At 47.4% G+C, this 24,656-nt stretch overlaps 1 protein-coding gene across 1 annotated transcript in view; it reads right to left on the reverse strand.

Moving 5' to 3' along the window:
* LOC120299896 (SCO-spondin-like) overlaps positions 1-24,656 on the reverse strand; it is a 176,814-nt gene that overhangs the window by 93,186 nt on the left and 58,972 nt on the right. Inside the window, exons 35-48 of the mRNA XM_039325184.1 lie at positions 23,212-23,352; positions 21,358-21,540; positions 21,109-21,259; positions 17,358-17,517; positions 17,223-17,277; positions 16,351-16,473; positions 16,026-16,244; positions 13,928-14,025; positions 12,631-12,845; positions 10,878-10,937; positions 8,824-9,186; positions 3,676-3,786; positions 2,295-2,517; positions 1,454-1,595 (exon numbers count right to left, since the gene is read on the reverse strand). Coding sequence (XP_039181118.1) covers positions 1,454-1,595; positions 2,295-2,517; positions 3,676-3,786; positions 8,824-9,186; positions 10,878-10,937; positions 12,631-12,845; positions 13,928-14,025; positions 16,026-16,244; positions 16,351-16,473; positions 17,223-17,277; positions 17,358-17,517; positions 21,109-21,259; positions 21,358-21,540; positions 23,212-23,352 — 2,244 coding nt within the window. The remainder of the gene's footprint in view (positions 1-1,453; positions 1,596-2,294; positions 2,518-3,675; positions 3,787-8,823; positions 9,187-10,877; positions 10,938-12,630; positions 12,846-13,927; positions 14,026-16,025; positions 16,245-16,350; positions 16,474-17,222; positions 17,278-17,357; positions 17,518-21,108; positions 21,260-21,357; positions 21,541-23,211; positions 23,353-24,656) is intronic.

The following is a 24,656-nucleotide window of genomic DNA, read 5'->3' on the forward strand; positions in this document are numbered from 1 at the left end:
GGGCAGTTGGGAAATCTGGCCCTTAGGATGTCACGACTCTCCCCCTCCCAGTATCCTTTCCCTTGGCGAAATTGGCAGAGTTCGTTCAGCAACATTGGAGATAGTGCATCTCTCAGGAAGGACACAGGCTACGCTAGAGGCAGTGGTGGGATTCAGCCGGTTCGCACCGGTTCGGCAGAACCGGTAGCTAACCTTTGCTGAGTTCAGAGAACCGGCTAATTGCACAGTGCTTTCAGAAGTCCAGTCTAGGCCTCGGAGGTCTGGAGGAGACCTCCCAGGCCTAGAACAGCCCGCCGGAAGTGCATGGATGCCACTTCCGGAAGTCCGTTCTAGGCCTCGGAGGCCTCCCAGGCCTAGAACTGCCCGCCAGAATTCCATGGATGCCACTTCCAGAAGTCTGTTCTAGGCCTCAGATGCCTCCCTGGCCTAGAACGGCCCATCAGAAGTGCATGAATACCACTTCCGGAAGTCCATTCTAGGCCTCGGATGCCTCCCAGGGCTAGAACGGCCTGCTGGAAGTATGTGAATGCCACTTCCGGAAATCTGTTCTAGGCTCGGACGCTTCCCAGGCCTAGAACGGCCCACTGGAATTGCATGGATGCCACTTCCAGAAGTCCGTTCTAGGCCTCAGATGCCTCCCTGGCCTAGAACGGCCCATCAGAAGTGCGTGAATACCACTTCCGGAAGTCTGTTCCAGGCCTCAGATGCCTCCCAGGGCTCGAATGGCCCGCCGGAAGTGCTTGGATGCCACTTCCAGAAGTCCATTCTAGGCTTCAGATGCCTCCCAGGCCTAGAACAGCCCGCCGGAAGTACATGGATGCCACTTCCGGAAGTCTGTTCTAGGCCTTGAAGGCCTCTCAGGCCTAGAACGGCCCATCAGAAGTGCATGAATACCACTTCCAGAAGTCCGTTCTAGGCCTCGGATGCCTCCCAGGCCTAGAATGGCCCGCCGGAAGTGCATGGATGCCACTTCCAGAAGTCCGTTCTAGGCTCGGACGCTTCCCAGGCCTAGAAAGGCCTGCCAGAATTGCGTGGAGTTGCATGAGCATTGCAGGTACTCGGAGCCTCGTGTGAGTGTCGTGGGCACTTGAGGCCTCATTCACACGAGTGTTGGGGGTGCTCTCGGTCCCACTCATGCAAGCAATGGGTTTTCATCAGAGCTTCTGGCTGCTAGTTGGCATTCCTGGACACTAGTTAGTGTTCATGGATGTGGTCTGCTAGTCTTCTATCTGTTCCTCCTACATAGTGGTTGTTATAGCCTCATTGTCTGTTCTAGATTTTGGTGTCTCTTTTCAATGGTGTGTAAGCGTTATTTATCTTTTCCTCCCCTCCCTGCTCCAATCCGCCAACCCGGAAAAGTGGGGAACCCTGCGCTACACCATCTCTGTAACTTCCAGCCCCCCCCCAATATCCCCACCAGGTCCCCAACTTCCCGTCCCCACCCTCAACTCACTCCAGGCACAGCCAAACACCTCCAGGCGCCAGGCAATGCTTTGCTGGTACTCCACGGGCACGAAGCGCAGGAAACGGGTGAGGATAGTCGGGCTGAGCTCCTGTTGAGTCGGAGTGATGCTGTCAGAGTTCCCCTCCAGAACCTGCCGGACGGAAGGATGACAAAACAGGTGGTTCAAGAGCATGGAAACACCTCCTCCTCTTGGCAAAGCAGAGAAGAGCAACAAAGAGAATGGAGAGAAAGGGATGGAAAAATGGAAGAGAGTAACCCACGGAAAGATGATGCTATTAAAGGCTGTCTCTGTTTTTGTGATGGTCACCATCACTCCCTAGATTGTGGCAACACCTGCAAAGAGAGTGTGGAGAGGACAGAAGCGGTGGTTCAAGAGCATGGAACCTCTCCTCCTCTTGGCAAAGCAGAGAAAAGCAACAAAGAGAAGCTTTTAAGGATGGAGAGAAAGGGATGGGAAAATGGAAGAGAGTAGCCCATGGGGAGATGACACTATTAAAAGCCGTCTCAAAGCTCGCATGAGTAGGGCCGCGATGCTCATGGTGAAGCTTGCGCGAGGGGGCTGCGATGCTCATACAAGGGGGGCTCCAAACACCCCGGAAGCTTGTGCGAGTGGGACTGCAACGCTCGTGGTGAAGCTAAAGTTCGTGTGCATGGGGTAGCAATGCTTGCACAAACAGCCAATAGGCCATGGTCCAGTAGTAGGCCACAGCCCACAGATTGGAGACCCCAGATACAGACCACATTCTACCACAGGGTAGGGAAACTACAAGGCCAGGCTGACTTGTAGGTCCTGGATCCCCTCCTGAATTGGAAGTGGGAGGCGCCATACCTGAGCTTGCAAGGATGTAGCTGGGCTATAACCAGGTTTACTGTAGTTCCAAAAATGGACCCCATCATTGCTGTAGAGCAGGCGATAACGTGAGACGAATCCCCCAGACCTGCCTCCACCTTGAGTGGCCACCGCCGTGATGAAGAAAGGCTGGAGGAGGTCCACCTGGAAGTAGGGGTTGGGGTCAGACTGCCGGGGGCTCCATCCTGGCTCCATGTTTTGTCTGGAAAAAGGAGACCCCAGAATTGGTTACAGTCCAGACCAGATCATGACCGTAGATGGAACTTCTGAACATCTGTCTTGGCCACGTCTTCTTCTATCCTGGCTAGGAGAACAAGTTCCCATCATGCTTTTGGCCTCTTTCCTGGACAAAAGGTTAGGAAGACCCATAGAACTGGTAAAGGTAAAGGGATGGCTGGGGGAATTCTGGGAATTGAAGTCCACCCAACTGCGAGGGGTCAAGGTTGAGAAACACCAGGATGGGTGGGTGGATGGATGGATGGGTGGGTGGAGGGATGGATGAAGAGTTGGATGGATGGAGAGATGGATGAAGTTGGATGGACAGAGAGATGGATGGATGGAAAGATGGAAGGATGGAGAGATACTGTAGATAGATAGATAGATAGATAGATAGATAGATAGATAGATAGATAGGTAGGTAGGTAGGTAGGTGGGTGGGTGGGTGGGTGGGTGGGTGGATGGATGGATGGAAAGATGGATGGATGGATGGATGGATGGAAAGATGGATGGATGGAAAGATGGATGGATGGATGAAGAAATGGAAAGATAGATAGAAGGATATAGATCAGTTTTTCTCAACATGCTATCTGGAGAATTCTGGGAGTTGAAGTCCACCCATCTTCAGGCTGAGAAACATCTAGATGGACAGAAGGATGGATGGATGGAGAGATGGATGGAGAGATGAATGGATGGAAAGATGGATGGAAAGATGGATGGATTGATGAAATTGGATGGAGAGATGGATGGAAAGATGGATGGATGGATTGATGAAAAGTTGGATGGATGGAGAGATGGATGGATGGAGAGATATATGGATGAATGGATGGATGAAGGATGGAGAGATAGCAAGATGAGAGAAAGATATACATCAGTTCTTCTCAACATGCTATCTGGAGAATTCTGGAAGTTGAAGTCCACCCATCTTCAGGCTGAGAAACATCTAGATGGATGGATGGATGGATGGATGGATGGATGGATGGATGGGGGAAGGAGAGAAAGAGATATGTGCTTCTCCACATGCATGCTGGAGAATTCTGGGCGTTGAAATCCACCCCTCTCCCCATGGCCAAGGTTCAGGATCGCTGCTCGAGTTGTTGTGCTCCTAGAACACTCGAGCTTGGAGTAGCTCCGGTCCACTTACACACTGGATGCCCTGTTCAGCCGTCCGGCGTCTGGGGGGTGTCGTTCCTGGTACGAGGAGGCCACCAACTGTTGGTGGGGGATGCGCCCGTCCTCCAGGCCAAGGGGCTCCCTGCAAGAATCTGGACCAAGGGATACAAAATTACAACGCATGGTGAGGACATTCCTGGAACAACCTGGGTAGAACAGAACAGAACAGAACAGAATGAAATAGAATGGAACAGAACAGAACAGAGCAGAGCAGAACAGAATAGGACAATACAACAGAGCGGAAAGGAATAGAATAGAAAAGAATAGAGAACAGAACAGAACAGAATGAAATAGAATGGAACAGAATAGAACAGAACAGAGCAGAACAGAATAGGACAATACAACAGAGCGGAAAGGAATAGAATAGAAAAGAATAGAGAACAGAACAGAACAGAATGAAATAGAATGGAACAGAATAGAACAGAACAGAGCAGAATACGACAATACAACAGAGCGGAAAGGAATAGAATAGAAAAGAATAGAGAACAGAACAGAATAGAACAGAACAGAACAGAATGAAAAAGAATGGAACAGAATAGAACAGAACAGAGCAGAGCAGAGCAGAATAGGACAATACAATAGAGCGGAAAGGAATAGAATAGAAAAGAATAGAGAACAGAACAGAACAGAACAGAATGAAATAGAATGGAACAGAATAGAACAGAGCAGAGCAGAATAGGACAATACAATAGAGCGGAAAGGAATAGAATAGAAAAGAATAGAGAACAGAACAGAACAGAACAGAATGAAATAGAATGGAACAGAACAGAACAGAACAGAGCAGAGCAGAGCAGAATAGGACAATACAATAGAGCGGAAAGGAATAGAATAGAAAAGAATAGAGAACAGAACAGAACAGAACAGAATGAAATAGAATGGAACAGAATAGAACAGAACAGAGCAGAGCAGAGAAGAATAGGACAATACAATAGAGCGGAAAGAATAGAATAGAAAAGAATAGAGGACAGGACAGGACAGGACAGGACAGGATAGGAGCTGGAAGGGACCTTGGAGGTCTTCTAGTCCAGCTCCCTGCTCAAGCACAAACTTTTCTGGGGCGTTGCAAAGGTCCTTAGTATCCTCAGAGGAACACAACCTTGAGTAGTGGGTAGTGGCAGGCCTTGAGGTGAGGAAGGGGGAAGTTGAGGCAAAGATGGAGGAATGGGAGATTGGCTTGTAAACGTTGAAAAGAAAGTTCCAAATTGCCGGTTTCTTTCTGATTCTGGTTTGTTTGCACTTTCTTTCTTTCTTTCTTTCTTTCTCTTTCTTTCCTTCTTTCTTTATTTCTCTCTCTCTCTCTCTCTCTCTCTTTTCCTTCCTTCCCTTCTTTTCCTTCTTTCTCTCTTTCTTTTCCTTTCCTTTCCTTCCTTCCTTCTGCCCTTCTTCCTTCTCTCTCTCTCTCTCTCCCTCCCTCCCTCCTTTCTTCTTCTTCTTCTTTCTTTCTTTCCTTCTTTCTTTATTTCTCTCTTTCTTTATTTATTTCTCTCTTTCTTTCTTTTCCTTCCTTCCCTTCTTTTCCTTCTTTCTCTTTCTTTTCCTTTCCTTCCTTCCTTCTGCCCTTCTTCCTTCTCTCTCTCCCTATTTTCCTCCCTCCCTCCCTCCTTTCTTTCTTTCTTTCTTTCTTTCTTTCTTTCTTTCTTTCTTTCTTTCTTTCTTTCTTTCTTTCTTTCTCTTTCTTTCCCTTCATTCCCTTCCTCTTTTCCTTTCTTTCTCTCTCTTCCTTCCTTCCTTCCTTCTTTCCTCCCTTCTTTCTTCTTTCTCCCCTATTTTCTTCCCTCCCTCCTTCCTTCCTTTCTTTCTTCCCTTCTTTCCATCTTTCCTTCTTTTCCTTTCTTTCTCTCTTTCTTCCTTCCCCTTCTTCCTTCTTTCTCTCTCTCCCTATTTTCCTCCCTCCCTCGTTATCTTTCTTTCTTTCTTTTCTTTCTTTCTCTCTTTCTTTTCCTTTCCTTCTTTTCCTTTCTCTTTTTCTTCCTTCTCTTCCTCTTCCTTCTCTCTCCCTATTTTCCTCCATCCCTCCCTCCCTCCCTCCCTCATTATCCTCCTTCCTTCCTTCTTTCCTTCCTTCCTTTCTTTCTTTCTTTCTTTTCCTTCCTTCCCTTCTTTCCCTCTTTCTCTTTCTTCCTTCCTCTTCCTTTCTTTCTCTTTCTTCCTCCCTCCCTCTTCCTTCTCTCTCTCCCTATTTTCCTCCCTCTCACCCTCATTATCCTTTTCTTTCTTTCTTTCTTTCTTTCTTTCTTTCTTTCTTTCTTTCTTTCTTTCTTTCTTTTTATTTTTCCTTCCTTCCCTTCTTTTCCTTCTTTCTTTCTTTCTCTTTCTTCCTTCCCTTCCTCTTCCTTTCTTTCTCTCTTCCTTCCTCCCTCCCTCTTCCTTCTCTCTCTCTCCTTATTTTCCTCCCTCCCTCCCTCATTATCTTCTTTCCTTCCTTCCTTTCTTTTCTTTCTCTTTTTTCCTTCCTTCCCTTCTTTTCCTTTCTTTTTGTCTTTCTTCCTTCCCTTCCTCTTCCTTTTTTTCTCTTTCTTCCTTCCTCCCTCCCTCTTCCTTCTCTCTCTATTTTCTTCCATCCCTCCCTTATTATCTTCCTTCCTTCTTTTTCTTTTCTTTCTTTCTTTTCCTTTTCTCCTTCCCTTCCTTTTTCTTTCTCTCACTCTTCCTTCCTTTTTTCTTTCTTTTACTTTCTTCTGTCCCTTCCTCTTTCTCTCTCTCTCTTTCTTCCTTTCTTCCTTTCTCTTTCTTTTCCTTCCTTCCTTCTTCCCTTCTTTCTCTCTCTCCCTATTTTCCTCCCTCCCTCCCTCATTATCCTTTCTTTCTTTCTTTCCTTCTCCTTCCTTCCCTTCTTTTCTTTCTTTCTCTTTCTTCCTTCCCTTCCTCTTTCTTTCTCTTTCTTCCTTCCTCCCTCCCTCTTCTCTCTCTCTCCCTATTTTCCTCCCTCCCTCCCTCATTATCTTCCTTCCTTCCTTCCTTCCTTTCTTTTCCTTTTCTCCTTCCCTTCCTTTTTCTTTCTCTCGCTCTTCCTTCCTTTCCTTTTTTCTTTCTTTTCCTTTCCTCCTTCCTCTTTCTCTCTCTTTCTTCCTTTCTTCCTTCTTTCTCTTTCTTTTCCTTCCTTCCTTCCCTTCTTTCTCTCTCTCTCTATTTTCCTCCTTCCTTCCTTTTCCTTCCTTCCTTCCCTTTCTCTTTTCCTTCTTTCTTTCTCTTTCTTTCTTCCTTCCCTCCTTCCTTTTTTCCTCTCTTTTCCTCCCTTCTTCCTTCTTTCTCCCTATTTTCCTCCCTCCCTCCCTCCTTTCCTTCCTTCTTTCCTTCCTTCCTTCCTTCCTGTCTTTCTTTTCCTTCCTTCCCTCCCTCTTTTCCTCCCTCCCACCTTTCCCCCCTCCCTCCCTCCCCTTCCTTTTTTAATTCCGTCTCTGCATTTGTTTTTTTTTTTTTAGCCCAAGGAAACATTTTCCACGAAGATGGATCTCTCCCTAATTTCCCCTTACCTGGCGGGGTGGGACTCTGGGCCCCGGGCCTCGGCCTTCCACCTGGGGACACCTGCAAGGGGGAGGGGGGAGAGAAGAGGAGGAGGTCCCACCTGGTCTTCCGAACGCGCATTTGCACACGTCTGTATGCACCCAAACCGGACGCGGCGTTCCGGGGGCAGCCCCTACGAAGGCTTTACCAAGCGGTCCGAATCCTTCCCAGGATTCTGATTCTGCGCCTCTGTTTAAGGCAACTGGGGGATCGTCTCAGCCTCTGGGGCCACTGCAAGGGCGGAAGGGACCCTGGAGGTCATCCAGTCCGACCCCTCGCTCGAGCAGGAGACCCTGACAGAATCACAGAGTCGGAAGGGACCCTGGAGGTCATCCAGTCCAACCCCTGCTCAAGGAGGAGACCCTGACAGCATCATAGGATAGAATGGGAAGGGACCTTGGAGGTCATCCAGTCTGACCCCCTGCTTGAGCAGGAGACCCTGAAAGAATCTACAGAATCACAGAAGGGACCCTGCAGGTCATCCAGTCCAACCCCCTGCTCCAGCAGGAGACCCTTATAGAATCATAGCATCGCAGAGTTGGAGGGGACGTCAGAGGTCATCCAGTCCATCCCCCTGCTCGAGCAGGAGACCTTGACAGAATCTACAGAATCACAGAGTCAGAAGGGACCCTGGAGGTCATCCAGTCCAACCCCCTGCTCAAGGAGGAGACCCTGACAGAATCATAGGACAGAATGGGAAGGGACCTCGGAGGTCATCCAGTCTGACCCCCTGCTCAAGCAGGAGACCCTGAAAGAATCTACAGAATCACAGAGTCAGAAGGGACCCTGCAGGTCATCCAGTCCAACCCCCTGCTCCAGCAGGAGACCCTTATAGAAGCATAGAATGACAGAGTTGGAGGGGACCTCAGAGATCATCCAGTCCAACCCCATTGCTCAAGCAGGAGACCTTTACAGAATCACAGACGGAAGGGACCCTGGAGGTCATCTAGTCCAACCCCCTGCTCGAGCAGGAGACCCTTACAGAATCCCAGAATCACGGAGTCGGAAGGGACCTTGGAGGTCATCTAGTCCAACCCCGTGACAAGCAGGAGACCCTTGCAGAATCATAGACTAAAAGAGTTGGAAGGGACCTCAGAGGTCATCCAGTCCAACCCCCTGCTCAAGGAGGAGACCCTTACAGAATCATAGGACAGATGGGAAGGGACCTCGGAGGTCATCCAGTCCAACCCCCTGCTCGAGCAGGAGACCCTGACAGACTCACCGACTAAAAGAATTGGAAGGGACCCTGGGGGTCATCTAGTCCTCCCTCCCCCAACCTCCACATTTTCCTGCTTGTGCAAGTTCCTCCCCCTTGACAACCAGGTGACCCCCCAAAAAAAACATGGGCCTCCCTGGCATGTGTGTGTGTGTGTGTGTGTGTTTCCTTACCACAGTGGGAGCGGCCGCGGAGACCTGCCTTGGCTTTTCCGAAGTCCACGAGCTGGAAGGAAGACCACGAGACGTTTGGTTACTAGACCTCATGAAGGCGCTACAGAAGAGGGCAGGTTCGGCCACTCAGAAGGGGCCGGCAGGGTGTATGTGTGTGTCCAGCCACTGATCTGCCCAGCGTTCAAATCCGGGCGTCCCAAGGGCCGTAAATTCCGTTCGTCCTTACGTGAGAACGCCAGGCGTTGGCCCGCCGCTGGCAGGCGCGCAACCGATCTCGTCGCTGCCGTCCGGGCAGTCAGCCACTCCGTCGCACCTCTGCATGGCCTCGAGGCAGAGGTCGGAAAAGGCGCAGGGGAAGTGGGGCAGCGGGCAGCCCTCCGGGGTGGGGGGCTCCAGAGAGGGGGCCACACCTGCAAAGGGAGAGCCGGGATAGAAGCTGCTCGCACACCTGTCGTTGCAGGGAAAGGACAGGAGGGGGCAGCGGAGAGGCAGCGGGGCCACCCCGGAGAAGGCCCCGTTTGTATGGATGGGTCGGAAACACGGGTTGACGTGGGCTGCACATTGCCCCCCCCACATACACACACAGTTGCTGAACTAGGCGAACAAGCAGTTTCGTGACAGGAAGTCTTGACTTACGACCGCAACTGAGCCCAAAATGGGACAGAGCGGAACAGAACAGAAAATAGAAAAATAGAAAATAAATAGAAAATAGAAAATAGAAAAATAGAAAATAAATAGAAAATAGAACATAGAACATAGAATATAGAACACAGAAAATAGGAAATGGAAATGGAAAATAGAAAATAGGAAATGGAAAATAGAAAATACAAAATAATAGAAAATATAAAATAATAGAATGGAACAGAACAGAATAGACAATAGAAAATAGAATGGAACAGAACAGAGAACAGAATAGAACAGAAAACAATAGAAAATAAGAAGTAGGAAGTAGAAAATGGAAAAGAGGAAATAGAAAACAATAGAAAATAAATAGAAAATGGAAAATAGAAAATAATAGAAAATAAAAAATAATAAAAAATAAATAGAAAATGAAATATAGAAAATAGAAAATAATAGAAAATAAAAAATAATATATATATATATAATGGAAAATGGAAAATAATAGAAAATAAAAAATAATAGAAAATAAATAGAAAATGGAAAATAGAAAATAGAAAATAAAAATAATAGAAAATAAATAGAAAAAAATAGAAAATAAAAAATAACAGAAAATAAATAGAAAATGGAAAATAGAAAATAATAGAAAATAAAAAATAATAAATAATAAATAGAAAATGGAAAATAGAAAATAGAAAATAACAGAAAAAAAATAGAAAATAGAAAATAATAGAAAATAGAAAATAGAACAGAATAGACAATAGAAATAGAATGGAACAGAATGGACAGAACAGAACAGAATAGAAAACAATAAAAAACAGAAAATAGGAAATGGAAAATAGAAAATAATAGAAAATAATAGAAAATAATAGAAAATAAATAGAAAATGGAAAATAGAAAATAAAAATAATAAATAATAAATAGAAAATGGAAAATAGAAAATAAAAAATAGAACAGAATAGACAACCGAAAATAGAATGGAACAGAATGGAACAGAATAGAATAGAATAGAATAGAATAGAATAGAATAGAATAGAATAGAATAGAATAGAATAGAATAGAAAATAGAACACAACAGAACAGAATAGAAAGGAATAGAAAATAGAATGAAATAGAATGGAATAGAATAGAACAGAACAGAGCAGAATTGAATAGGACAATACAATGGAGCGGAAAGGAATAAAATAGAAAAGAATAGAAAATAGAATGGAACAGAACAGAGTAAAATAGACAATAGAATGGAATAGAATAGAATAGAAAAGATTAGAAAACAGAAAAGAAGAGAAGAGTAGAGAAGAAAAGAGAAGAGAAGAAAGGAGAAGAGAAGAGAATGGCAGAATTGGAAGGGACCCTGGAGGTCTTCTAGTCCAACCCCCTGCTCAGACAGGAAACCCTGTACCCTTTCAGACCAATGGTTGTCCAATCCCTTTGTCAAAACCTCCACTGTCGGAGCATTTGCCATTTCTGGTGGCGAGCCGTTCCACTGATTAACTCCACCCGCCTCCCACACTGGATAGGAGAGTTTTGGTCCCGCCCCCTCTCCAGCAGTCCACTCACCGCACCGCAGCTCATCCGAGAAGTCCCCACAGTCGTCGACGCCATTGCAGATGGCCCCATGGTGCCCGGCAGGCACACAGCGCCCATTCCGGCACTGGAACTCACCAGCCCAGCAAGGCCTCCATCCTGCCGGGGACGTGGGCCAGCCGGGCTGCTCTGGGGAAACTGAGGCAGGGAAAAAGAGAGTGATTGAGGATCTCAATCTGAAATGGTACACATACTCCTTAATGGAATGGAATTGGAATGGAATGGAATGGAATGGAACGGAATTGAATTGAATGGAATGGAATGGAATAGAAAATAGAATAGAAAATAGAAAATAGAATAGAATAGAAAATAGAATAGAATAAGAATAGAATAGAGAACAGAATAGAAAATAGAATAGAGAATAGAATAGAATAGAAATAGAAATAGAAATAGAATAGAATGGAATGGAATAGAATAGAATAGGAATAGAATAGAATAGAATAGAATAGAAAATATGGAATGGAATGGAATAGAATAGAATAGAATAGAATAGAATAGAATAGAATAGAATAGAATGGAATAGAATAGAATAGAATAGAATATGGAATAGAATAGAATAGAATAGAATGGAATGGAATGGAATGGAATGGAATGGAATGGAATGGAATGGAAGAATAGAATAGAATAGAATAGAATAGAATAGAATAGAATAGAGTAGAATAGAATAGAATAGAATAGAATAGAATAGAATAGAAAATATTGAATGGAATGGAATGAAATAGAATAGAACAGAATAGAATAGAAAATAGAATAGAATATAGAATAAGGAATAGAATAGAATAAGGAATAGAATAGAATAGAAAATATGGAATGGAATAGGAATAGGAATAGAATGGAATGGAATGGAATGGAATGGAATGGAATAGAATAGAATAGAATAGAAAATATTGAATGGAATGGAATGAAATAGAACAGAATAGAATAGAAAATAGAATAGAATATAGAATAAGGAATAGAATAGAATAGAAATAGAATAGAATAGAATAGAATAGAGTTGGACTAGATGACCTCCGAGGTCCCTTCCAACTTTGTTATTCGATGATGATGATGATAATAATAATAATAATAATAATAATAATAATAATAATAATGGACCTTGGAGGTCATCTATTCCAACCCCCTGCTCAGGCAGGAAACCCTACACCATTTCAGACAGGGGTCTCCTGCTCGAGCAGGGGGTTGGACTAGAGGACCGCCGAGGTCCCTTCCAGCCCTGTCATTGTATGATTCTGTCAGGGTCTCCTGCTCATGCAGGGGGCTGGGCTAGATGACCTCCCAGGTCCCTTCCAACTCTGTCCTTCTATGATTCCGTCAGGGTCTCCTGCTTGAGCAGCGGGTTGGACTGGATGACCTCCCAGGTCCCTCCCAACTCTGTCCTGCTGTGATTCCGTCAGGGTCCCCTATTTGAGCCAAAGGGGCTCGCGAGACCCCCCCACAACGCGGCGACCGACCTAAATACGAGCCGGTTGCCAAGCGGCCGAATTCTGATCACATGACCCCCCGGGGAGGCCGCCCCGGTCCTCCGTGTGTGAGGACCGATGTTACGGCACGTGTTCCGGTGCCGTCGTTGTCTCGAACCCTCCCGAAGGAAGGGAATGGTGGTCAGTCAAGTTTCTCCGCCTCGACTAGGGAATTCTGGGAGTTGAAGTCCACACGGTTGCCACGGTTACAAAATGAAGCCAGGGAGGCGGGGCTTGGCGAAACGCAGCAAGAGGGCGCCGGAATTCCCACAGCACCCTAAACCCAGCCTGCCGACACGCTCCGTCCCTTTCAGGGGTTGTGTGAAGCCGCCGAACGGTCCCCTTCCGGGCCTGAGGGGCGGAGTCGACACATTGTGTCGTCTTTGTGTCCCTCCCTTCCTCCTGGGCCCACCCCAAAGCCCGCCCAGAAACCCCGGCTCCCACCTTTCCCGCAACCCAACAACTCCAGGCGCAGGAAGATGCCGTTGTGGAAGTCGTGGGGAAGGAGGCGGACGTGTCGGGCCGGCACCATGCGCTGGAAGGTCCGGGCGACGGGCGTCGCGTCGTCCGAGTTTCCTTGGAATAGCTGGGGAGGAGGAAAGGCGAGAGATGCACCGTTGGGCCGAGTGGTTTAGGCACCACCAGGCTAGAAAGCGGGAGGTGGTGAGTTTTAGTCCAATCACCAGGTGACTGGGAGTTCTGTATATGACTGTATTATTTTATTGTTTTATGATTGTTTTAAATTTGTACGCCGTCCTGAGTCCTTTGGGATTGGGCGGCATATAAATATTTGAAAATAAATAAATAAATAGTTCTAGTTCCACCTGAGGCATGAAAGCTAGCTGGGTGACTTTGGGCCAATCACCAGGAGACTGGGAATTCTAGTCCCGCCTGAGGCAGGAAAGCCGACTGGGTGACTTTGGCCAATCACCAGGAGATTGAGAGTTCTAGTCCCGCCTTAGGCAGGAAAGCCAACTGGGTGACTTTGGACCAATCGCCAGGAGACTGGGAATTCTAGTCCCGCCTGAGGCATGAAAGCCAGCTGAGTGACTTTGGGCCAATCACCAGGAGACTGGGAATTCTAGTCCCGCCTGAGGCAGGAAAGCCGACTGGGTGACTTTGGCCAATCACCAGGAGATTGAGAGTTCTAGTCCCGCCTTAGGCAGGAAAGCCAACTGGGTGACTTTGGACCAATCGCCAGGAGACTGGGAATTCTAGTCCCGCCTGAGGCATGAAAGCCAGCTGAGTGACTTTGGGCCAATCACCAGGAGACAATGAATTCCAGTCCTGCTTTAGGCCTTGAAACACCGTCTTGGTGACTTTGGGCCAGTGAGTTCAAGTCTGTGATTCTGTCATTCCGTAAGGGTCTCCTGCTGGAGCGAAGGGGGGGGGTTGGACTAGATGACCTCCAAGGTCCGTTCCAACTCTTGCGATTCTACTTTGTCTCTTTCCCCCATCTTGCCCTGCTCTCGGCAGGTTGACGGCCACCATCTCAGAAGCAGTCGTCAACCAGGGTCTGTCCGGGAAGGAGGATCCAGGCCTTCAACTTTGGACCTGCCAGCCAATTCCGGAAGACCCGGAATCCGCAGATCTCCTCCGCCCAGAACGATCGCTCCTCAAGAGGAGATGCCAAACCTTCGATTCGGTCCTGGCGGTCCTGGCGGACACTTCTTGGTAGTCGTGCCATCCCTCGCCATCCAGGCTGAACTGGAGGAAGAAGCTGGTCACGTAGGCATCGGAGGACCCTGCTCCTTGGATGACGACCCCTGGGGAAGACGGAGAGAAATCGATCAATGTAAGATAAGATAAGATAAGATAAGGTAAGATAAGATGAGATGAGATGAGATGAGATGACATGAGATGAGACGAGACGAGACGAGACGAGATGAGACAAGGTGAGGCGAGACGAGGAGAAGAGAAGGGAAGGGAAGGGAAGGGAGGAGCGGAGAAGAGAAGAGAAGAGAAGAGGATAGGAGAGGATAGGATAGGATAGGATAGGAAAGGATGAGGTGAGAAGATGATAAAGCAAAGCAAGGCAAACGAGACGAGATGAGAAGAGAGAAGATGATAAGACAAGATGATAAAAAGGATAAGAGGATAGGATAGGATAGGATAGGATGAGGTGAGAAGACGATAAAGCAAAGCAAGGCAAATGAGATGAGACGAGAAGAGAGAAGACAAGATGATAAGACAAGATGATAAAAAGGATAGGATAGGATAGGATAAGATGATAAGGCAAGGCAAACAAGACGAGATGAGACGAGACGAGATGAGATGAGACGAGGAGAAGAGGAAGAGAAGATGATAAGACAAGATGATAAAAAGGATAGGATAGGATAGGATAGGATAGGATAGGATAGGATAGGATAGGATAGGAGGATAGGATAGGATAGGATAGGATAGGATAGGATGAGGTGAGAAGATGATAAAGCAAGGCAAGGCAAATGGGACAAGAAGAGAGAAGAGAAGAGAAGAGAAGATGATAAGAGAAGATGATAAAAAGGATAGGATAGGATAGGATAGGATAGGATGTGAGAAGATGATAAGGCAAAGCAAGGCAAAACAAGACGAGACGAGACAAAGTGAGGCGAGATGAGACGAGGAGAAGAGAGAAGAGAAGAGAAGATGATAAGACAAGATGATAAGATGATAAAATAGAGGATAGGATAGGATAGGATAGGATAGGATAGGATAGGATAGGGTGAGAAGATGATAAGGTGAGGTGAGGTGAGATGAGATGAGATAAGGTCTATGACAATTCACTGCAGCCAACTCGCTGCAGGACGAGAGTTATACTAATACCAAAGAAAAGGTGGAAGAGAATCATTCAACAAAGGATGCAAAAGGAGGGACAGAATGAAATCAGAAGGACAAAAATTAAAATAATGTGTTAAATTGTTTTTAACAATTAAAAATTGTTAAATTGTCCCGCGGCAAGTTGTCCCACGGCAAGTGAGCCATGACGGATTGGCCACGGCGAGTTGGCCGTGACGAATTGGCTGCGGTGAGTTGGCTGTGACGAATTAGCCATGGCGAGTTGGCCGTGACAGATTGGCCACAGCGAGTTGGCCATGACGGATTGGCCATGGCGAATTGGCCGTGACGAATTGGCTACGGCAAGTTCATTGTGATGAATTGGCCACGGCGAGTTGGCCGTGACGAATTGGTTGCAGTGAGTCAGCCATGACGAATTGGCTATGGCAAGTTGGCCCTGACGAATTAGCCACGGCGAGTTGGCCGTGACGGATTGGCTACAGAGAGTTGGCCGTGACGAATTGGCTATGGTGAGTTGGCCGTGATGAATTGGCCACGGCGAGTTTGCCGTGATGAGTTGGCCGTGACGAATTGGCTACGGCGAGTTAGCTGTGATGAATTGGTTATGGTGAGTTGGCCATGAAAAATTGGCTACGGCGAGTTGGCCGTGATGAATTGGGTGCGGTGAGTCGGCCGTGACAAATTGGCTACGGCAAGTTGGTTGTGATGAATTGGCCACGCCGAGTTGGCTGTGACGAATTGGCTATGGCAAGTTGGCCGTGACAGATTGGCTATGGCGAGTTGGCCGTGACGAATTGGCCGCGGTGAGTCGGCCGTGATGAATTGGCTGTGACAAATTGGTTATGGCGAGTTGGCCGTGACGAATTGGCCACGGCGAGTTTGCCATGACGAGTTGGCTGTGACAAATTGGCTATGGCGAGTTGGCCGTGATGAATTGGCTACGGCGAGTTGGCTGGGACAATTTACCCCAGTCTGTCCAGACCAGCCTTACCTGTCAGGTTCCTGGGCTCGCCCAAATCCACTTGCAGGAAGGGAGGCCGAGAGAGCAGCTCTGGATACACTTCTGCTGGGGGGGCCCAACCCTGCAAATCAGCCCCCGGAAGAAGGCGTCCGAGCCGAGCAGCGTACGCTGGGTTCTCCGGCTGCTGCGCGGAGGATGTGAAGCTGGCGTCCGGCAGCGAGGCGATGCCCAGAGGCCCGTAGCAGACATCTGTGTAGAAAGAAGACGGTCGAGAGGGCACGAATACAGTCAGCAGTGGCTGAGACACACAGGACCATCCACGCCAGAGGACAACATGGTACGCAGACTGACTTACCACCAAGTGGAGGCAGCGGGTACGTGTTGAGTGGGGCAGCCGTGGGGAAGGGAGCGGAGCTGGCTGGGGTGGTACCCAGGGGTCCCGGAGGGCGAGCACTGGGGATAGCTGTTCGATTTTCCCCTGCAAGAGAAGACAGTCACTCTTAGAATAGTTGGAAGGGATCTTGGAGGTTATCTAGTCCAACCCCCTGCTCCAGCCAGCGTGCTTGGAGAGGAGTGGACATCAACTCCCAGAATTCCCCAGCCGGCATGCTTTGAAAGATGGGTGGACTTAAGCTCCCGGAATCCTCCAGCTAACATGCTTTGAGAAGGACAGACGTCAACTCCCATAATTCCCCAGCCAGCTTGCTTTAAGAGGGGCAGACTTCAACCCACAATTCCCCAGCCAGCATGTTTTGAGAGGGGAGGACTTCAACTCCCAGAATTTCCCAGCCTTTAAGAGGGGTGGACTTCAATTCTCAGAATTCCCAGCTGGCAGGCTTCAAAAGATGGGTGGACTTCAACTCCCAGAATTCTCCAGACGGCATGCTTTAAGGGGAGTGGACTTCCACTCCCAGAATTCCCCAGCCGGCCTGCTTTAAGAGAGGTGGATTTCAAGTCCCCGAATTCCCCAGCCGCCATGTTTTAAGAGGGGGGTGGACTTCAGCTCCCAGAATTCACTAGACAGCGTGCTTTAAAAGAGGGGTGGACTTCAACTCCCGGAATTGCCCAGCCAGGGGGATTCTGGGAGTTGAAGTCTACCCCTCTTCAAGCTACTGAGGTTGAGCGACAAACGCTGCGTATCTCTGCATAAATGTGGCTCCCGTTGGTGGTGGCGGTACCGAACGTGTGTTGTCTCCACCCCACAACCTCACCCTCTTTAGGACTTACCCCCCTCCATGCAGTAACAACAGGCATCCGCCAGGCCCTTCACCAGCACTCGGCCCTGCGGGAAGAAAGGAAGAGTGTCAGAAGAAGAATTCGACATCTCCGGGCTCCGCGAAGCAGGAACGGGGCCAAACTGACCTCCGGACAGCCCACCGTGCTGTAGGGACAATACTGGGAACACTGGACGGTGAGGTTGGGCAAACACTGGCACACTTGGCACTGCCCCGAACGCCAACGGTCGCCAATGGCGTGGGTACGGCCGTGGTGTTCACACTCCTCGCACGGCTCCGTCTGGCACCTGCAAAAGGTGGGAATGAGACATCGTTTGACCCACACACCACGTAGACAAGAGGTGCACCGTGGTGTTCACACTCTTCACACGGCTCCGTCTGGCATCTGCAAAAGGCGGGAATGAGACGGCGTTTGACCCACACACAATGTAGACAAGAGGTGCACCGTGGTGTTCACACTCTTCGCACGCCTCCGTCTGGCACCTGCAAAAGGTGGGGATGAGACAGCGTTTGACCCACACACAATGTAGACAAGAGGTGCACCGTGGTGTTCACACTCTTCGCACGGCTCTGTCTGGCATCTGCAAAAGGCGGGAATGAGAGGGCGTTTGACCCACACACTACGTAGATAAGAGGTGCACCGTGGTGTTCACACTCTTCACACAGCTCCGTCTGGAACCTGCAAAAGGCGGGAATGAGACATCGTTTGACCCGCACACCACGTAGACAAGAGGTGCACCGTGGGGTTCACACTCTTTGCACGGCTCCGTCTGGCATCTGCAAAAGGCGGGAATGAGACGGCGTTTGACCCACACACAATGTAGACAAGAGGTGCACCGTGGTGTTCACACTCCTCGCACGGCTCCGTCTGGCACCTGCAAAAGGCGGGAATGAGACATCGTTTGACCCGCACACCACGTAGACAAGAGGTGCACCGTGGGGTTCACACTCTTTGCACGGCTCCGTCTGGCATCTGCAAAAGGCGGGAATGAGATGGCGTTTGACCCACACACAATGTAGACAAGAGGTGCACCGTGGTGTTCACACTCTTCACACGGCTCCGTCTGGCACCTGCAAAAGGCGGGAATGACACTGCGTTTGACCCACATACCATGTAGACAAGAGGTGCACCGTGGGAGGGCTTGGGAAAATGCACACGCACATACGCACACCGTTGCGTGAAGGAGAGAAGGGCAACAAAGTTTTGGTGTCCGCAATACTAAAAAGACGTTGAGACACTGGAAAGAGTGCCGGAAGAGCAACTTTGATGATTAGGGAACCGACGCATAAAACATACGACGAAGGGTTGAAGAAATTGGGCATGTCTAGTTTCATGAAAAGAAGAACCGAGGGGACGCGAGGGCCATCTCGTAATATTTGAGGGGCTGCCACAAACAAAAGGGGGGGTCCAACTAGTCTCCAAAGCACCTGAGGGCAGGAGAAGAAGCAATGGGTGGTAACTCATCAAGGAGAGAACAACCTGGAACTAAGGCGAATTTTCACAACAGCGAGGACAATTAACCAGTAGAACTGCTTGCCACCAGAAGTTATGGGTGACTTTGGCCTTGTCATCAACACGAAGAAAACTGAAGTGATGTACCAGCCAGCTCCAAAAGCCCAATATCAAGAGCCTACCATCACAGCAAAGGGACAAAAGCTGCAAGCAGTGGACCAATGTACGTATCTTGGTAGTAGCCTCTCCCGTGCAGTGACAATTGACGTCGAGGTCAACTGTCGAATTGCCAAGGCAAGTTCTGCATTTGGCAGATTGCGGATTCACGTGTGGGACCGCCGTGGAATAAGCCTTGCTACCAAGCTTAAAGTTTACCAGGCAGCAGTGCTAACTACCCTGTTGTATGCTAGTGAGACCTGGACAGTGTACAGGAGGCACGTTAGGCAACTGAACTACTTCCACATGACTTGCCTTTGTAAAATTCTGAGGATCCGGTGGCAGGATAAGATACCAGACACAGATGTCCTCTCCAGAGCAGGCCTACCATCAGTTTACACTCTGTTGATGAAAGCCCAGATGCGCTGGGCGGGCCATGTTGTGAGGATGCCGGATCATCGCATCCCTAAACAGCTCTTCTATGGTGAGCTGTCCCAAGGAAAGCGATCGCACGGGGGACAAAAGAAGCGATACAAAGACACGTTGAAAGCCTCTCTCAAGTCCCTGGAGATTAACACCGTCTCTTGGGAACTTCTGGCGCACGATCGACCGACGTGACGCACCTGGGTGTACCAGGGTTGCCAGACATACGAACACAGAAGGACCATCTTGGCACAAGAGAAGTGAGCACTCCGCAAAGCCAGAGCTGCAAATGCTGAAGTAACAGTTGTGTCTACGTTTCTTTGTTCAGGATGTGGCAGAACATTCCGGGCTAACATCGGTCTTATCAGCCAGCTACGGACACATCGTTGATGGCCCATAACCCACAAGATGTCAAGGTCTACGTCGAAATCGACGGACGAACAACATGGGTGATCCGATACTGGAGGTTCTCAAGAAGATATTGGACAGTCATTTGTACAGAACAGGGGTCTCCGACCTTTACGGTTTGGTGGGGTGGGGGAAAGAGGGGAACTGGCCCACACTAGTAGTGGACCCACGCACACGCCTACGCTGGCTAATCACTCATGCAGCCTGATTCTGAACGGGCCACGGTCTGGTAGTGGGTCACAGCTTGGGGGGTTGGAGCACCAGAAGACCTCCATGGTCCTTCCAACTCTGTTATGAGGAGGAGGAGGGGGGAAGGAGGAGGAGGAGGAAGAGGAGGAGAAAAGAGTCTCCTGTTTGAGCAGGGGGTTGGACTAGAAGACCTTCAAGGTCCCTTCCAACTCTATTATTCTATTCTATTCTGTTCTGTTCTGTTCTGTTCTATTCCATTCTATTGTATTCTAATTCTTATTCTATTCTATTCTATTCTACTCCTTATTCTATTCTATTCTATTCTATTCTATTATTCTATTCTATTCTATTCTATTCTTATTCTATTCTATTCTATTCTATTCTATTCCATTCCATTCCATTCCATTCCATTCTATTCTATTCTATTCTATTCCATTCCATTCATTCTATTCTATTCTATTCTATTCTATTCTATTCTATTCTATTCTATTCTATTCTATTCTATTCTATTCTATTCCATTCCATTCCATTCCATTCCATTCCATATTTTCTATTCTATTCCATTCTATTCTATTCATTCCATATTTTCTATTCTATTCTATTCTATTCTATTCTATTCTATTCTATTCTATTCTATTCTATTCTATTCTATTCTATTCTATTCTATGCTATTCCATTCCATTCCATATTTTCTATTCTATTCTATTCTATTCCATTCTATTCTATTCATTCCATATTTTCTATTCTATTCTATTCCATTCTATTCTATTCATTCATATTTTCTATTCTATTCTATTCTATTCTATTCTATTCTATTCTATTCTATTCTATTCTATTCTATTCTATTCTATTCTATTCTATTCTATTCTATTCTATTCTGTTCTGTTTGCTTTGCTTGACCGAAGGTGGCCAAAGAGGATCACATGAGCCCTGGGACCCTGTGACCGTTGTAAATACGAGTCAGTTGCCCAGGGTCTGAATTCTGATCGTGGGGATGCAGAAACTGTCGTAAGCGTGAAACAAATTGCCCCCAGTCCCTCTTTGCAACGCAGTTGTAAGTTCGGACCTTCACCAGATGAACCATCGCACGTCGGGGACCAGCGGTGTAGGGTAGCGTGCAATCAACCCGCGGCGCTTCTGAACACTGGATCCTGGTTTGTGGCCCCTGACCCTGATGCTTCTTTGCATGTGAGGACCTGTCGGGTCTTCTACATGGGGTTGTGGGGGGGGCGGGAAGGAGTTGGCTTACCTTCGGGCTTTGCGGTAGATGCCGCGGCACTGACGTCCGTTGCCGTGCTTGGTCGGGTTGTTGGGACTGCGGAAGGACCACTGGATGCTCTGCACCCCGCAGGGACCCAGGCATTCGCCCCACGGCGACCAGGCTGACCAGCCACAGTTCACTGGAGACAAAGGCAGACTCAGTTTCTCCTTGGGGGAAAGGGAAGACACCCCCCCCATCTCACCTGAAAGAGGGAGGGACCCCCGGCGCGGGGCTGACCTGTACACTCCGGGTTCTGTCGGCAGCGTTTCATCTGTCCATCCTGGCAAGTGCAGATCCGGCAGTTGACCTTGACCAGCTGGCCAGGCCAGTAGTGGACACCGCCCACCTGGCAGGGGCAGTCTCGTGGGCGCACGCACTGCTGCTCGCTGTTCAAGACCAGGCCTTCGGGGCACCAGCAGCCTACAGAAGAACAGGGTAGTGGAACCGCAACAGAATCACGGAAGAGCCGATTAGCAGAATACGAGAATGACCGAACAGCAGAATAATAGAAAAATAGAATGGCAGAATAAGAGAACGGCACAATAATAGAATAACAGAATAGCAGAATAACAGAAAAGCACGATAATAGAATAACAGAATAATAGAATAACCGAATAGCAGAATAACACCAAAATAACAGAATAGCAGAGTAGCAGAATAGCAGAGTAGCAAAATAGTACGACAGAATAGCAGAAAGATAGAATAACAGAATAGCAGAATAACAGAATAATAGAATAACAGAATAGCACAATAGCAAAATAACAAAATAGAAGAAAATAAAAAAATAAATTTTTTTTTATAAATACAAAAAATAAAATAAAAATAATGAAAAATTTAATAACAAAAAAAAAAATAACAAAATAGTACAATGACAGAATAGCAGAAAGATAGAATAGCAGAATAACAGAAAAGCACAATAATAGAATAACCGAATAATAGAATAACCGAATAGCAGAATAATACCAAAAGAACAGAATAGCAGATTAGCAGAACAGAATAATAAAATAACTGAATAATAGAATAGCAGAACTACAGAATGACATAACAGCAGAATGATAGAATAACAGAATAGTAGAATAACAGAATAGCAGAATAATAAAATAGCAGAATAACAGAATAACAGAATAGCAGATTATCAGAATAATGGAATAGCAGAATAGCAGAATAACAAAATAGTACAATGACCGACTAGCAGAAAAATAGAATAACAGAATAGCAGAATAACGGAAAAATAGAATAGCACAATAGCAGAATAATAAAATAGTGCAATGACAGAATAGCAGAAAGATAGAATAGCAGAATAACAGAAAAGCACAAAAATAGAATAACAGAATAATAGACTAACCGAATAGCAGAATAACACCAAAATAACAAAATAGCAGATTAGCAGAATAACAGAATAATAAAATAATAGAATAGCAGAACTACAGAATGACATAATAGCAGAATGATAGAATAACAGAATAGCAGAATAATAAAATAGCACAATAGCAGAATAACAGAATAGCAGATTATCAGAATAATGGAATAGCAGAATAACAGAATAATAAAATAACAGAATAGCAGAATAACAAAATAGTACAATGGCAGAATAGCAGAAGAGCAGCATAATGACAGCATACCAGAAAGACAGAATAACAGAATAGCAGAATAACAGAATAACAAAATAGCAGAATAACAAAATAGAACAGAATAACAGAATAAAATAACAGAATGACAGAATGACAGAATAGCAGAATGACAGAATGACAGAATAGCAGTATGACAGAATAACAGAATCGCACCATAACAAAACAGCACAATTAGAGAATAGCAGATGAACGGGATAGCAGAACAACAGAATGGCAGACTAACCGAACAACAGGATAGCAGAGTAACCACAGAACAGCAGAACAACAGAATAGCAGAACACCAAAATCACACAGTTGGGAGGGACCTCTTGAGGTCTTCTAGTCCAACTCCCTTCCTCCAGCAGGACAAATGGACAGAAGATCTTACCCAGACCGATTCTCTGGACGCCCGAGTCCAGCGGATGGACACTGAAGCTCATATTGAGCAACCCCACAGAGATTCAGCCGCCGCCCCCCCTACCTGGTCGGCAGGGCCTGTCCTTCCGGCATCTTATACGGCTGGAGAGCTCGGTGCAGGAGGTGGGACAGGGGGCGCACGTCTGGCTCACCAGCTCCCCCGGGCAAGTGGAGGCATTGAGACAGTCCTCACGTTGACACAACTCTGCAGAGAGAAAAAGCTGAAAGCTCTGTCTACTTGCTGACCGATCTCCGCGCCGGGAAGAGTCCGGCCCCACCGCAGAAGGGCGTCCCGTCATTCCGCAGGATCAAAATGAATGCCCAGTACTGGCAATCCTCGACGTACGACCACAACCGAGCCCCACATTCCTGTGGCTAAGTGAAATGTTTGTTATGTGCGTTTTGCCTCATTGGACGACAACGCGCCGCAGTTGTGAAGGAATTGCCGCCGCCTTAGGTTAGTCCAGACATGTCAAGCGCAAGAATCCATGGGCCAGATCGGGCCCATGATGTGTTTAGATCTGGCCCGCGGAGTCACCTTGGAGATGGTGAGGGGCTGGACCCCACCACCTTGGCTCTGGCCTGCCCCAGGCTGGCTGGGTGCTCCCCCTGGGCACATGCACAGGAGCTGGTGAGCACGCAGAGGCTGGCAGTGCCTGGGAGCAGCTGCAGCTGGTTGGTGACTTGGCCGCACATTGTCGGGCAGTGACGGCCAACTGGATGTGAGCCTAAACAGCGGCCGGCCCCACCCCACCTGCACCGCACTTAGCCGTAGTAACTGTGAGAGGGACCTTGGAGTCCTAGTGGACAATCACCTAAATAGGAGCCAGCCGTGTGCTGCAGCTGCCAAAAAGGCCAACACAGTGCTGGGCTGCATTAACAGAGGGATAGAATCAAGATCACGTGAAGTATTAATGCCACTCTACAAGGCCTTGGTAAGGCCACACTTGGAATCCTGCATCCAGTTTTGGTCACCACGATGTAAAAAAGATGTTGAGACTCTAGAAAGAGTACAGAGAAGAGCAACAAAGAGGATCAGGGGACTGGAGGCTAAAACATATAAGGAACAATTGCTGGAATTGGGTATGTCTAGTTTAACGAAGAGAAGGACAAGGGGGGACATGATAGCAGTATTCCAGTATCTCAGGGGCTGCCATAAAGAAGAGGGAATTAAGCTATTCTCCAAAGCACCTGAAGGCAGGACAAGAAGCAACGGGTGGAAACTAATCAAGGAGAGAAGCAACCTAGAACTAAGGAGAAACTTCCTGACAGTGAGAACAATTAATCAGTGGAACCGCCTGCCTCCAGAAGCAGTAAATGCTCCAACACTGGAAGTTTTTAAGAAGAGACTGGACAGCCATTTGTCCGAAATGGTGTAGGGTTTCCTGCCTGAGCAGGGGGTTGGACTAGATGACCTCCAAGGTCCCTTCCAATTTTACTACTACTATTATTATTATTACTTGCGCATCTCGGCACCCTGCAGTCAGGCCAGCCCTGCCCCACCACCTG

This window comes from Crotalus tigris, unplaced genomic scaffold (genome assembly GCF_016545835.1).
Source record: "Crotalus tigris isolate CLP2741 ecotype Arizona unplaced genomic scaffold, ASM1654583v1 scf7180000024320.386069, whole genome shotgun sequence".
In the NCBI taxonomy this organism is placed as follows: Eukaryota; Metazoa; Chordata; class Lepidosauria; order Squamata; family Viperidae; genus Crotalus; species Crotalus tigris.